At 33.0% G+C, this 16,381-nt stretch overlaps 1 protein-coding gene across 3 annotated transcripts in view; it reads left to right on the top strand.

Annotated features, from left to right (window-relative positions):
* The first annotated feature begins 2,679 nt into the window (after positions 1–2,679).
* Positions 2,680–16,381, top strand: part of LOC143251188 (uncharacterized) — a 30,373-nt gene continuing 16,671 nt past the window's right edge. For 2 of the 3 annotated variants that reach the window (XM_076502603.1, XM_076502602.1), the window contains exons 1-2: positions 2,680–3,910; positions 14,312–14,467. In XM_076502603.1, the coding sequence (XP_076358718.1) occupies positions 3,562–3,910; positions 14,312–14,467 (505 nt within the window). In that variant the 5' untranslated portion in view covers positions 2,680–3,561. The remainder of the gene's footprint in view (positions 3,911–14,311; positions 14,468–16,381) is intronic. The other variant, XM_076502604.1, reaches the window with a different exon arrangement.

The following is a 16,381-nucleotide window of genomic DNA, read 5'->3' as shown; positions in this document are numbered from 1 at the left end:
ACAGTGAGGAGCCTTGTCACTAAAAGATGTGCCATGGCAAACCAAGAAATAAATGCAAGATATTGTTGGTGGAAGACATCCACCAACAAAAGCTATTTTTCTGGCAGGTATAAATTGTTCAGGCACTTACCAAAGGTTGTGGTGATCGGTGGAGCAGTGGGGAACTTGTGTAGAAAGCGAGGAATCCTTATGAATAAACAGTTAGGAGGTATCATTGAGGTACGATAGCCAACAACAAGAGATATCTTGTCAGTGGGTGCTTGGTTGACAGAAAGTAGCTTTATTTATAAAGACAGGCACCAAATCGAGGGCTAGAAGTAAAATGGTATTGGTGGAGTTCAGTCACCAGTAGAAGCTGTAATGTCAACAGGTGAGAGAGCTCGCATTCATGGACAAAGGATGGGATTTGGGTGCAACAGAAACCTTTTCATGATAGGAGAAGAGTTACTAAAACAAATTTAGGATTTGGGGTGACTCTTCATTTCAGGATTAAGGAAGACCGAACTATGTCTACAGCTTGTCATTTTGGAACTCAATAGTCAGAAGGTTTTCACTTGGCAAAGTGTGGAGCTTCTGACACTAGTTTATTCCATGTCACACAGACAGAGCAAACTATAAATCTGTGATAGAAAGAGTTACACCTATACAGGGGATCTGCAGTGCAATCAAAACATATATCTTCGGAATGCATAAGTGGTGGCTAAAGAAGATCTCGAGCTGTTCTTAAAGCATTTCAGGCAAATCGTTGCCTAGAGCCAATAGTCTCAAGAACAGGTTATGGAATGCCTGGTCTTGAGCTTTAATGGTTCAGGACTGGAAGCAAAAAAAGCGATATCACAAGGATATCCTCATTTATAAGTTGACTTAATTACTAACAAGCAAGATTATGTAGTACCATTTGTGGTAATGAGAGAGATATATATTCTTACAAAAACAGTCTCTGTAACAGTGAGGTTTGATATGGCCATCTAAGATACAAAAAGAGAGGAGAAAGTTGACAACTGTTGTTGTTATGGAGACTCACAGCATTGAATGCTTTACTCAAGCTGCGTCTCTCATTGAATCAGAGTCCTACCATCTGATATCTCCAGTTGTTTCAGCACATATAAGTTAGTTTCCAGTGAATAGGCAGAGCTATCTTGGTTGGTTATATGTTAAGTTGGCAAATACACGAAAAGCCTTGGTGGGCTCGAAACGTTTCCATGTCACTATTGCAGACAGTCTTTTGCAACTGTTGCTTTTCAGGGTATGCTGATTTGACTGAGATATGAGGTCTGTGATTAATTTATTTCATTGTTAAAGGGTGTTTGTTTTGTATTTTAAGTTGGTTTTGAAAATGTTTTATTGTTTGTTGTTCGAATTAATGTTAAAATGCTTACAATTGCAATGTATGATTTTGTTTTATTAAATCGGCCTTTTTTCAGTGTGTTTTATATATTTTGCAATTGTGTTTATTCACTATAATTTCATGTTTACTTTTCTAACAGTCTCTTGGTGTACCAGTTTTATATTATTTAATTTACTTTTATTATGTCTTTTTACTACAAGGCAATATTTATGTTTGATTGCTAAAATACTATTATAATTGGTTCGACATGGCCAGGTGGATGAGGCGCTTAACTCGTATTTTGAGGGTCGCGGGTTCGAATACCCGTCACACCAAAAATGCTCGTCCTTTCAGCCGTGGGGGCTTTATAATATTACGGTTAGTCCTACTATTCATTGGTAAAAGAGTAGCCCAATAGTTGGCGTTGGGTGGTGATGACAAGTTGCCTTCCCTCTAGTCTTACACTGATAAACTAGGGTCGGTTAGCGCAGATACTCTCGTGTAGTTTTGCGCGAAGTTAAGAAAACGAAAAAACTATTATAATATATTTTAATATGTATGTAGCGCGTTTAATCATTGATTGCTAAAGTTTTTTATTTCATGTCTTGTCATTTCACTAGTAGAGTTATCATGTATTTTGCCATGTTTTGCAGTAAAATGAATGGATTTTCTTTATTGTTAAAGAGTTTGATTTTAAGCTTTGTGTTTATCTGTTATTATTTAAATAGATCCAAAGAAACTGAGTTCAATTAATATCAAAATATTAAAATTAGCCTTTTGAAAGGGGTTTATTTCTGTTTACTTATAGCAAAGTCACATCAGGCTATTTGCTGAGCCCACTGAGGGGAATGAATTCCCTGCACTTAACCCTCATACACACGGTGGGGGTCAAAAATGGGCCCACTTGTGTTTAAGTTGTTATAGAAATATCAAAGGTGTGACTTTCGGGCCTAAAAATGTACCTAATTTAATCTATACTAATAACATACTATACTAATACGTTTAACATGTATTTTATGCGAATGGGGTATTACACCCCTTGTCTAATGTCGAAATTCACGTTTTCCACATTGGGGGTCATTTTTGACCCCCGTTTAAAAAACTCAATTACATTTCTGGTAAACAATCAAATAATATATTGATATGAAATTTTGTGTTCTAGAACATTCTAGAACACTCTATAAATGTTCTCGAGCATTCTAGAATATTCTTATCTACGTTGCATAGAGAGCCCTCAATCGATGATGAATCAGGAAAACCTGAAATAATATCATACTATAACTCCACCAAAGGAGGAGTCGATACACTAGACCAAATAGTTAGATTCTTTTCCACAAAACGAAAGACCAGAAGGTGGCCAATGGCACTATTTTATAACATTCTTGATGCTGCCGCATACAATGCTTACCTTCTCTATCGCCAGCGCCATCCAGAATTTGCATCAAAGTACCAAAAAAGAGCAAGACGTGAATTTCTGAAGTTGCTTACTGATGAATTACTGCCTGAAGAAGATACAAATGAAGTGATCCCTCCAAAAAGACAAAAAGTTGCTGAAGAGAACGTTAGGAAATGGTGTCAAATATGCGCACGTGATTCAAGGAAAAAAACTTCTTCCAAGTGTATCAAATGTAGTAAAATTGCTTGCAATGACCATAAAGTTACCCAGAGTGTATGCATAAATTGTATAGAATAAATATTTTGTCCAAATTTATACTTTGCTTACATGAAAATAATTTTTTTTAAATATTTTTGGTGGGGGTCAAAATAACCCCAGTGTGGGCAACGTAATTTTTTTGAGTGTGTGTACTAGGGTTAAATATAACAGTAAACTTTATTCGTAAAAGGCGTAGCATTTGAAGTCATATCGTATAGGACATTTTATCAATTATACCACGATTAAACTAAAACTGCTATTTAGGTGCACGCCTATAAAAATAAATAAACGGTTTTTTATACCAATTCAACAGAAAAAAAAAACTGCAATATGAACTTTTCTCGGTTTAAGCAAACTAAGAATAATTTTTGTCCGTGCATGGTATAAAAATGGCATCTTGCGCGTATTTTTCATCGTGTAATTGGTAATTTCATAAAGAGGCAGAGAGAACCTCGATTTATTAACAACTTTCTGTAAGTTTTGTGAGCCGCAAACTTACATAAGTACGCGTAGTAATAATTGGGAGTTTAATCTAACGTGAAAAGGATGTTGCATTTCATTTGAATATAAAGAAAGCAGAATGACTGATAGTGTGAAATCTACTGGCGACAAGGAACGTGAACATATTATATCTCAAGGAAGGGACAGTTCAGTTTCAGTAAATGTTGGTTTTGTATCTAAACCAAATGATGGTCGGTCATTGAGTGTTGGAGCTTCTTCAGGAAGTGCTGCAAGCAGTCAGCAGGTGTATGGCCTTAGTTATAAGCCTTCACCTTTCGCGGGACAAGTAAATGGTAAACCGATCAGTAAAACCAGTTTAGGTAAATATTTATCGAATACGGGACCAGAAGACATGAAAGGATTGAAACCTCAGAACCAAACAGAAACTAAACCAACTCCAAGAAGAGCTCCAAGAGGAAATGCTAAAGGTTAAATAAAGTGCTGTCATTTTGTCTGAATGACGGTTTAATCTGTTGTATTATTTAAAAACCATATAATTATCTCTTTGGAGGCATTCTTAGTTAAACGTATACTTTAGAATTAAACATACCAAAGATAAAAAAACACCTGAAATTTAACAGTGAATATTGGTGTTATAGTGATAAATTATAAACAGATGTGATGTATATATAACATCACATAGATACATTTGTCTAGTTTTATATTTATTACACAACCAGTTTTGTATTTTTTAAGATGACTTAACACTATTGACTTTGTAGTTGTGATATATTTGCTTATAGCATCATGTGTAACAAAATTGTAACACCTAGGATAAGTAACTGAAGTTAAAACTATTGTTTGGGTAATTAACTATTTTTTAAGGAATCTTGTTTCAATAATTTTGTCCAGACAACAATCTCTTTGTTATTAATTGTGATTTAATAACTAGTTGTTATTGGACTAATGTGTGTTCAGAAAATGAAAACAGAACAATCCAGTTTTATTTGCTTGAAGTGTTATTGTATGCATGTTTATAGTGTATCAATACAAAATTATAATCTACTACTCTTTCCCAAATTTCTTTCTATACATTTGTTATTTAAGTGTAGAAGTTTTCTGAGTTATAGATAATATTCTCTGATAATTAGTGGCATGCATGAGCTAGAACGATGCTTAAATATGTTGTATTTACATATTTATGTATGTGTGTGTATTTGTATTTGAGATGGTTCTTCATATGTTGAGTTTTTTTCCATAAATACTAATTTTTGTTTAATATCTTACAATTGACATCAAATTCAACAAGTTAGGATTAAGTTATTACTTTTGTTAGGTTCAAAACTGTTGTATATGAAAATGCCTCATGCACACAACATGGAATGAAACTTGTAACAAGTTGAAACTGTCATGAATACCATTCAATGAATATAAATTCTCACAAAACTAATCTTTTAAATTTAATTAAACAAATATTTTTGTTAAAATAATCATTCATAGATTTTGTTGGTTAAACTAGTAAAGATTTTTAGTTAGTTTGTGATAAATAATATATAATTCAGTGAAAACAAATTCACTCCAATTCTTCAGTACTGTATTTACCAGTTGTAAAGAAAACTTGTGGTAATGCTAAATGATCCCTTTTTAGAGATTTAAATGATTTATAAGATGGAAATCAGTTTTTATAAGAAGCATTGAAATTACAGTAGTAAACAAAAATATTTAACTTACAATGTTTCAGAATTGTTTTTCTAATTTCATCAACAGCATGAAAAAAAACAACTTGCAACTTTATAAGTATAAAAACACTCAAAGTTTTTAATGGATAAGTTGAACATACTGAAAACAGTTTAGAAGTAATGTATTGAAATATTAAAAGGTTGTATTTATAGTACAGGCAAAAGTAAACTGTATAAATGCACTAGTTGTGTGTGAAGAACTCAATAAATCAGACTTGTAACTTACTGTATGAGGCTGTTTCATGGGACAATACTTCACTTTTATTTTTTATTTTCAGTGTTTCTTCTTTAGCTGAAGTCAGTCATGATTAAACAGAAGTCCTGTTCATGTAATGTTAGCTTGTTTTAACTTTTTTCTCATTAAAGCAACCTTACATAAATAAACGCTGGTTATGTTTATAGCATTATATTAAGCTAGAACCAAATTATTGTTTTGTCCAAACAAGTTAAATTACATATCACTGTGGCTCATTATATAACCAACAGCTACTAAGATACATGATGCTAATAAAAGTAGTACTAGCTATAATGGTGTGTGTTAGTTTGGTTGAAATGTACCTAAAACAGAAGTAGTTTAAGTTATGACAAAGCTACTAAGACTATTAGTCAACATCACTAATTTTGAACTTCTGACCATTGGAAAGTCATCGAACTGACAGTACTCACTGGCATCTCTTGGGCTGTTCTTTACTAATGAATAGGCTTGACCATTTAATCATTGTGTTTTGGGCCAGCATATCCTTGTGGTTAGAATATTATAATGCAATGATTGCTTACACTGTTCATTAGTAATTGAGTACTCCAAGCATTGGCTGCAGATGCTACTGACTAGTTACCTTGTCTTTGACCACCAGTTTAAAATTAAAGATAGTGGCAGACAGTCTAAGTATCTTTGCTGTAACCACTCTATGTTATTGGTGGCAGTAGAAATCAAACATGCAATCTTTGAATCATGAGGTATCCATCCACAGTGACCTGTGCCAGTCAGAAGCTAAATAAACTCTGGATTGATTAACAAATATAGTGATGAGAAATCACAGTAAAAGTATTTTGGTTAATTGGATAACTAAAAGTATTAATTATCAGAATTTCTAATAAGTTGATTATTTACATTACATTAATTGATTTAATCATAATTTTGATGAATTCGTAATGTTGTGACCTCAACTGATGTAATCAATTAATAAGTTACTTGTTCACCTTTATTTACAACAATAAGGAAAGAGTTTTTTTTTTGTTCACTGGGTCAAACAAATGATTTTATAACCTTTAGCATCCAGGTAAATGTCTCACCTCCATGATTACTGACTCTTGTATTATAATAAACTAACCTTTGATGTTCCATTCCTATTTATAAATACAGAGTTTGACAGACAGTTGGTACTTTGTTGTAAAAATTTGACATTATTTTAATGAAATATAAAATGCATACTTTATGAAAAATTATAACTATAAAACTTGAATGCAGTAATTAAATAAAGTCGATCATAAAATTTCTCTAATTTTTACAAATATTCAAGAAGTTTTTGAATGATATTTAAATTGTAGGCAATTGCTCTAAGTTTTTATTTACATGAATTGTCATAATTTTTGTTCTGTGTTCAGACAAAATTGTTTTTTTTACAAGTACGTCTTTTTTATTTTTTAATCATCGTTTTAAAATTTTTAGTCTATTGTATTGAACTGAAAAATGTGTTTAACAATTGTTTTATTGAAATAGAACCATTTATTTGTAACGAGACATTATTTTATGCAACAACGTGACAGATTTTTTGTAACAACGTGTAATTTCTCATTTTGAAGAATACAATCTATAATTACCAAATTACCTATCTGTTTAGATTCTCACTTGGAAACAAACAAACACTTGTGAACTTATTTTCCTGACATAATTAAGGCCTCACTTTGAAACAAATCAACCTAAAATTGAAAACAAACAAATTTTTAAGATGTCTTCAAAAAACGAAATACATAATAAATAAAAAGGCAGACTAAAAAAAAATATTTGGGTGAGACTTTGTCCATACATCTAACCCTTAGCCTTTTTCAAAAGGAAAAATGAAATGAAGTGTTCTCAAAATTGGTAAAGTTCATGTTTCAACATTGTATGTTTTTGAGAGGTTTGATTAAGTTACATCTTTGAAAATTAATAAAGTATTAAATATTTATAGTTTTCACTTCAAATATGAATTCAAATGTCAGTTTAAGTATATTTTTATCAGTAATATGTATCAAGAAATTGGAAGGACTAGAGTTGTTGTTGCAGTTTTGTATTGTATATTATTAAAGGGTTGCAGGAGCTCCTGTTTATTCATATATTAGTGGGAGTCTGATAATACCAAATTCTTCCCTTAAGAATAACACTGAAGGTTTTTAAGTTTCAGGTGTACAAGTTCACTTGCATATGGAAGTTAGGTGATAATACACACTCACGTACAGTCATGTGATAAAGTTAGGACACCATATGAAACCCTGTGCATTTTTGTAAAATTTTTGGATATAGATATTTAATCTCAATTTTAACAATACTGAGAGATTATAGGAATATAACTAAACAATTAAACCTGAAGAAAAGGCTTTTCAAGATCTTATGTAAATGTCATGCTACAAAAACATTCTTTTTTTTTTTGGTCATTGTCGTGTTGCAAGGTCCAGTTCTGCTTCAGCTTTACTTTTCTTACAGATGGTCTCACATGATCCTCAAGCACCCTCTGATACACAGTAGAATTCATGGTGAATTCTATGATTGTGAGCTGTCCAGGTCCTGCTGCAGCAAAGCAGCCCCAAACCATGACACTTCCACCTCCATGCCTCACAGTTGGTATGAGGTTCTTTTCCTGGAATGCTGTATTTGGATTACGCCAAACATGTCCTCTGTTCTGGTGTCCAAATAATTCAATTTTTGACTCATCTGTCCAAAGAACATTATTCAAGAAGTCCTGGTCTTTGTCTACATTCTCTCTGGCAAACTTCAGTCTGGCCTTAGTGTTTCTCTTAGAGAGCAAAGGTTTTCTCCTTGCACACCTCCCATGCAAGTTAAACTTGTGCAGTCTCTTTCTGATTGTAGAGGCATGCACTTTCACATCAACAGTAGCCAGAGCCTGCTGTAGGTCCTGTGATGACATGTTAGGCTGTTTGGAGTCTTCTTTTAGCATCTTGCGGTTTGCTCTCGGGGTGAACTTACTTGGACGACCAGACCTGGGCATGTTGGCAGTTGTTTTGAAAGCCCTCCACTTGTTAACTATTTTCCGGACAGTGGAATGGATGATTTCAAAATCTTTTGGGATCTTTTTAAATCCATTAACAGACTCATAAGGTGCTACAATTTTCTTTCTGAAGGCCTCAGACAGCTCTTTTGCTCTCACCATGGTGCTTACTCTCACTTCAACAGTCAGGAGCATACCACATTAAATGTCTGAGGTTTAAATAGGGCAAACCTCATTCACAATGCTGAATAATGACCTTCTAATCATGTGCACCTGATGTGATACACCTGTGTGTGAGTTGAGCCATATAAGTTGGAATAAATGTGGGGGTGTCATAACTTTTTCCTCGGATAGAATATGCATTTTTGTAGAATTACATTTACAGAAGATCTTGAAAAGTCTTTTCTTCAGTTTTAATTGTTTAGTTATATTCCTGTAATCTTTCAGCATTGTTAAAATTAAGATTAAATATCTATATATCCAAAAATGTTACAAAAATACACAGGCTTTCATAGGGTGTTCTAACTTTTTCACATGACTGTATGTATTTGTTTTGCATCATTCCATGAAGTAAACCTAGTTTCTCTGACCAAATCTTTTGGATAACCATTTTGGCCACTGAAAGTATGACGTGAAAAACAACATATCACATTCAGTTTCTGGCTGTGCTTGAGCCATTCTTATTTCTAATATTTTGAATTAAATGTCCATCCACTGGAACTTTCCAGATATGATGGTTGATGGGGAACAAATGGTTATGAGTATTATAGCTGTGATAAAGCTGTCAACAGAATCTTGTGGGTGCATAAAAATATGACAAAATATTAACCAACACGATTATTATTATAAAGGAGAAAAAATGGTTTATTGCCTTAGTTATTGGTTTATGCTGTACTTTTTAGTTGCAGTATTGCAACCCTTAGATTGGCCTTGATTTTTTTCAAGTGTAAACTTTTAGCTTGTAGCTCCATTATCTCTTGACCAATTTGAGGTCCAATTACAGTTTTTGACTTAGGAGGTCAAATTCTTTTCACTGATGTATTGCTTACATACAGAAGGCCTCGTTTCATTTTTAAGATAGACAAGTAGAGATTTTGATGAATAATGAAATCAAGTTGGGTATGTGCACACCTTGGCCTTGGTATTAATGTTTTCTAATTCTACCTAAAGAGATTTCAAGTGCTGCAGCTGTTGAGGATTCCCTCTTGTCATATTTAATATCTATACTAAAATAAATTACTTCTGTCTGTTTATCTTATCATTTACTATTGTTTGTCCTTCAGTGTTATTTAATTAATAAGAACAATAGTAACAGTAATAATATTAACCAAATTATCATTACTGCACTGAGCTGTAACTTTTACTCTGTGAGAAATACACTGTGCAAAGGAAAATGTTGTTGTACTGGTATAGTTAGTAATACTGAGTCAGTGACAGTAGGCCTAACTGAGTGGAATTTGATAGTTAACTTAGTTCATATATTAGTGTTACATTTAATAACTACTCAGGTATTTTTAATATCAGTGTTTCATTTTGTTGCTATTATGATTATGCACAACTCACTACCTGAAGGTTTTTGCATGTTATATTTTCATATACTATATATTGTACCAAATACTAGGCTAAACAAAATTTTGAAGTTAACATTTTACTTACAATAGAATTTGCTTCTGCCCATGATTTCATATCATTGTTTCCAGTGAGATTACTTACTATTCTTTACTGTCTCAGAGAAGCTGATACTAGATTGTCTTCACTGCTTCAGCTCAGCCTTTTCATCTAGTTTTACTAAATGTTTTGTTGTAAATTAAGCCTTTTGATGTGTTATTTAAGAAAATCTAATGATGTGTGGAAGCTGAGAAAAAAAAAAGGTATATTTACTTTGAATCAGGCTGGTTCAACAGATCTGTACAATAATTAACTGGATCATTTTGCAATAAGTTGAGTGAATGGGAGTTATGTAATAAAAACAAAAACTATTGTATTCAAGCTTCATAATCCTTCATGCTCTTGTTTTTGAGTTTCATGTGCTCACTGTTTTAGTAGCCCTGTTCTCTTATGTGTGCAGTGTTATGTCCCAGCTTGCAAAGTTTTTCCAGAAATAATTCAATCATTCCAGTTCATCCAGAACTGTTTAATTCTGTGAATTACAAAAAATGCCCCTGGACATTTACACCAATTGGTGCATCACTGTAGGCTTCATTCACTGATAGAACTATAAACACTAGAGTCATTTCTTTGGTTTTATTTATGTCAATTGTATAATCCAAAAACATCAATTAGTATTTTGCTTTCTAAGCATTAACAGGATTATTTCTTTAACTCCAGTTGCTAGTGGCTGGGTGATCTTAAATATTTTTACCTAAATAAAGACTGTGGGTCTTGTGTGATGGGTTTCTTCTGAGATGTTCTTTCACTGCAGTTTTAAACATCCATGATAGTTCCACACATATAAAGAAATTACTGTTATTGCTCTTAAACAGTTTATCACAATGTCTGTGCAGGTGCTGTGTTTTATAAGACAGTAAGCCTTTCTAACACATTCTGCTATTACTGCATTTTTCCTTTAATAATAAATTGATTTTCAATATTAGTATTTAGTCTTGTCTCATATAGTTTCCATTTTTAAAATGATTCATAGTGAATGGGTGACATTTCGTGTTTCTTTAAAATTTTACCAATCTTGGGTGCCATTCAATAGAAAAGTAAATATTGCCTTAAGAAGGTTTTACAGCAGACTGTTTTGTTCTTACTAGTTGGATGAACCAGTCATGACCTCAGAAGGTTTTGCAGCAAATTGTTTTGTTTTTACTCATTGGATGAACCAGTCATGACCTCAGAAGGTTTTGCAGCAGATTGTTTTGTTCTTACTCATTGGATGAACCAGTCATGATCTTAGAAGGTTTTGTAGCAGATTGTTTTGTTCTTACTCATTGGATGAACCAGTCATGACCTCCTTACTCTTGCATATGCCAACATTCATATGTAATGTGTTGCCATGAAGCTTCTGTTGCTATTGTCTTCAGGAGAATTAAATGATTTCTGTTGTTCCACTCCTTTTCACACTGACAGTTGTCTTGGTTAAAAGTTCATATAAAGCTCTTTTTGTAGGATCTTTTAAAACAGGATAATTTATTTGAACTGTGACTTTGTGTTATGTTTTCATCCACATTATAGAACTTGTATGCACATACATTCCAATTTTCTGCTTCCATACCTGATGTTGTTTGAGGTGAAGATAAAATCTTTGCTGTTTTTTTTATTATATCATTATTTTCATCCTGGTGAATTTTTCCCCTCTGTCTGCAGATTGCTATTTCTGTACATGGGTACTGACTGGTGACAAAATAATACAACCTACAAGAGTTCTTATTTAATAAATTTTAAGAAGGATCCTTTTTGGATGTACCAAAAAAATTCTTTTTTAGACTCTTCCAATTTTCCACCCATGACAACTGTTGTTCTCTTTCAGACCTATTGACATTTTATAGGCTACCATATTATTGTCTTTGAAGTACATCATTTCAACATACTTTTACTACAGGTTATGTTAAAGAAACAAATGAGGACTATTTGTGACTATTTACAACAAAAGTAAACTGGATATTATTGGTTGTTTTTGGAATGATACAACAATAATAATAGTAATAAAACAAAATAAAATCATGCTGCCCTATGAATTTTGCTACCATAGGCAATTGCCTACTTTGCTTATCTGCTACATTTGGTCTTGGTGTGGCCAAGTAGTTGCTAGTTAAATAAGGAGCCAGGGTGATGTCTGTTTATGTTAAACTTGTTTGAATTAAACATTAGTGTAGCTTTTACGTAATATCTTACTTATGTACTACATGCTATGAATATAACTAGTTAGGTTATTTAAGAAATATTCATGAGGAGAAAAGTTTGAAGAGATTTTGTCTCCTTCCACCTTTTAGCCATAAACTTTTATTATTTGTTGAAAAAATGTATACCAGGAGAAGTCTTGTACAGATAGCTGAATACTAGTCTCTGATCTGACCTACTTCAAAGAATGAGAAATAACATTTTTGTGTTATTCACTCAGTAACCATTTATAGTTTAAATGCAAAATCTGTGTTCTAGTCTTTCAACTGTGAGTACTGCATGTCTGATGTTCAAATATGACCTGTGAATGTACAGTAATACTGATGTAAGTAATAACTTCTTGTTTTGCATGTTGCTATGTCCATATCTAGATCTCAATTAATTTTTTGAATGAATTATATTTTATATAATTTTAATAATAATGGTCAAGTATTATTTGAAAGAAAAAAAATCCTGCTGTGTTTCTTGTCCATGATACAGGGCTGCTGAAAGTAATTATAAAGTATTTTGATATCTTGTATCTGTGGTGTGTTGCTATGCAGGTATCACATGGGCCTACTTAATTATGAGAGGGTAGCACATAAAACTTACAGACTAGTCTGAATTTGTACACTGATTCATGATGATATGAGCCACATGATGTTAAATACATTATTTATTAAACACAAAGCAAAAATGAAAATCCCTCTGATGGATCTGTAAATATAGTGTCAGTTTATGAATGTATGGAGAGTTAACTATGTTGATTCTAAGCAGTACTCTGAAAATATGGAGACTCTCTGCTGATACAGGAAATCTTCTATTTTTTTCTTTGCAATTGCATAACAGCATGACCACAGGTTTGACATGGTGATGGGAGGGTAGCACATGTGTTTGGCTGCATTACCGACTTTGAAATCCATATTAACAAATTTATTTTGTGGAAAAAAACTTGTTCCAGCAAAAATTGTTTCAATAAATGTTTATTTTAATGAGTGACATTTTATAATTACTTGATATTGGTGTGTCCAGTTGTTAAATCCATCCTGTAGCACAATCATTCTTGTTTTGTGTAATACAGTTATCTGTAGCTGGTTCTTTTGACTACTACCAGAGGGGGCTGTCTTTTGCAATGATTTTCCAAGGTTTGAGACAAAAATAAAGCATTAGTTAACCACTTATAAATGATTTGAACAAAAATGTTCATCTTCAGAGAATGGAGCTAACACTAAACAGGTGTGTGAAACTGCAACTCTGAGTTGAGGACTGCTGAAGTTGAGGAGGTGAAAGTTGGTAAAGATGAGTTTTTCATTGTGGATTGAGGTGAACAACTTTAGTGATTACAACTATGAAATAATCTCTCCTGGTTAGGTCTACTGTTACTGCACATTTAGAAAATAATTTATTATTCATTTCCATGTGCATAAGGAAATTTCATCAGGTTCAATATTATTTTCATCAGTTTGTAGTACCTGTATCCAATTATGCTTTACAAACCCTACTTATTAAATTTATTTGTTTTAAACTGATTTTGATGAAGAAAAATGAGTTACTATATAAATAAGTGATAGATCCATTCATTCTCCAGCCACATACACAAGTGATAGATCCATTTGCTCTCTAGCTATATACACAAGTGATGGATCCACTTTTTTCTTACTATGTAAATGAGAAATCTGTTTGTTCTCAGAATATATATGCAAGTTATAGGCCTATTTCACTGGTTCAATTAAACAGCCAGTACAGTGTGTATTTTGTTTACTAAAAATTCTACAAATTCTTTTGTGGTTCTTTTCCTTAGAATACAAAATTTCAATGTTTACGTATTAAAAATCAGTGAAATAATATCCTGACATTACAGTGCACTGCAACACTTGATTTGTAATGCTGTTTATTTTATTGAGTATAGATGCTTGAAAGCATAATAAGTGTGTAAAGTTTGAATTAACATTTTGTTCTCACCTTTATTTTGATCAACTGGTTTTTGCATGTTTGGATAAACACATTCAATGTATGTTAATATTAAATGCTTTTGCCTTGCAACTTCATTTGCCTTGAGTTTTGCACGTGTTTTGTGTTGATGTGGTTTTGGTTTGGTTTTTGTTTTTCCACTTACTCCTAGCACTTGTCCAGAGTAAGTTAAGATCAACAACTGTCGTTGCTGATAGACCTTGTCAACATCATTCCTTTCTAACAGACCTTACAGATGTGCGTCAAATGGAACAAGGACTGCTTCAGCTACTAGATGACTTCCACTCTGGAAAGTTACAAGCTTTTGGTAAGTTTTTTCGAGTTGATTTGACTGGTTTTTTTTTCAACATTTTTTTCACTTAAATAATTTATATATTCATAGTGTTTATCTTTTGTTAAGGTTTCTAAAAAAAATTATCTAGTGAAAATAATTTGAAGTTGTGTTCACATAAACTATAGAAATTTGTTTATTTACTCTCTTCATGTTTCTCTTAATTTGAACAATCTTCCCATCTATCTTGTATTTATGATCTAGTTCTAAGTGTGCAAGAAAATCTTTGTCAACATTTTCTATGCATTACATACTCTCTTGTTAACAATTTTTTCAAAGTAAAAAACAACATTGCCTCTCTTTTGGTTGCTACACAGTATTGCCTAGGCACCAGTTCTTTTGTTTGTTTGTTTTTCTTTCAAGGCCTTTGTTATATGGTTATGGTGGTTTCTTGTCCCTTGTTGTTGATGCAGAAGTTCTCTGTGGTTAGGTAGTCAGATGAATCCAATGGTGGCTTCAACTTTGATGGTCCACTAGTAGTACATTTGGCAGGAGTTCAGTTTTCCTGCAGGTTGAGTTTCTGCTGATAAGTTCTTCTCTGACCCAATTGGTTGCTTTCTCACAAGTGTACTTCCAAACATGATCATAATGGATGACCTATGGCTTGGATCACTTTATATTAGGATTCTGTAAACCACGTTGTAATTCTTTCAGTACATCATATGGTTCTGCTGACCACTTGTTTAATTTTGGTATTTGTCATCTCTCACTTCAGTCCATACCATGTCACCTTGGTGGGATCCAGCTCCATCGTTATGTAAACTTCCAATAGGATACCTTATCTCTCATATAAGCTTTCTTCAATATGTGCTGCCTTTTATGTGCACAGTTTTCCATTTAGAAGTTGCCCAGATACACCACTAAAAATCATGTTTCTGTTTGATCTTTCTGCATTAAGCATGTGATAACCCTGACACACCCTCCCAGTGCAGTTAACTCCCTCTATACTAATTCTTCAGCTATCACTTTTGATTTGACATTCACTTGTATAAAATAATTTTCTTGTTCTTTTTGACAAATTTGTCAGTTAGTTGTGGAAAGTTTATTAAGAATAGTATGCATATTTGTTTTCCACATTATAAGCTCCCAATTTAATGTCAGTACTTCATTGTCTAACACTGATCAACAAGATTTCAGCAAACTAGACAAACTATCTCTCTTTGTTAAGGAGGTTTCAGACATAGTGTGGCATGAGTTCAAGGTCTACATGGAGCTTAGTCCTTCTTTGGACCCAAAAAAAGATATTTTTTTGCTAGTGCATCCTCTTCAGGAAGATGATGATTTTGACATCCTTTTTCCATTTACTTCTACCATAAATCCTACTGCTATTGACTCTACTAGACCTCCTTTCCTGGACATGTTCTCTCAGATTTGCCATATTCTGGTTGTTTATTCTGTACATTCATACTTTAGAGAATCACTTATTCAGGTTTGGGGATCAGGTATTTTAGCTTCTTTTGGATTTTCTTCAGCACAATGTTCTAAGCTTCATCTTTCACTTACTAGACTTATGATCTACCCTTTCTCTGTTCACCCTCTTTTTGAGGCTGTTTACTCTTTGCTTGAAGGAGTTGTGTCAGGTACTCATTTTTTTCTTTTGTTTCTACTTTGCTTTCTTTCATTTTCTTCAGTCTTATTTCTATACATATTATTACTCTTTTGCTGGGATCTCTTACACAGAGACACCCTGCTTTCTCATCTGCTTCTTACATACAAGACTTTTGTTTGGCTCCTTTCCCCCACCAACAGACTTTTGGTGTCAACTGTGTTGTAATTACTTGCACAGGCTGCATACTAATATTCTTCCATTTTTATTATCTTTTTCTTTCTTCCTAGACTTCTCTTGTTCCCAGTAATGTATTTCATCCTCCTGATTTCGTTCATCTTCAC

This window comes from Tachypleus tridentatus, chromosome 5, assembly GCF_004210375.1.
Source record: "Tachypleus tridentatus isolate NWPU-2018 chromosome 5, ASM421037v1, whole genome shotgun sequence".
In the NCBI taxonomy this organism is placed as follows: Eukaryota; Metazoa; Arthropoda; class Merostomata; order Xiphosura; family Limulidae; genus Tachypleus; species Tachypleus tridentatus.
Note: the sequence above shows the minus strand (reverse complement) of the source record. Positions and strands in the feature narration are given on the sequence as shown.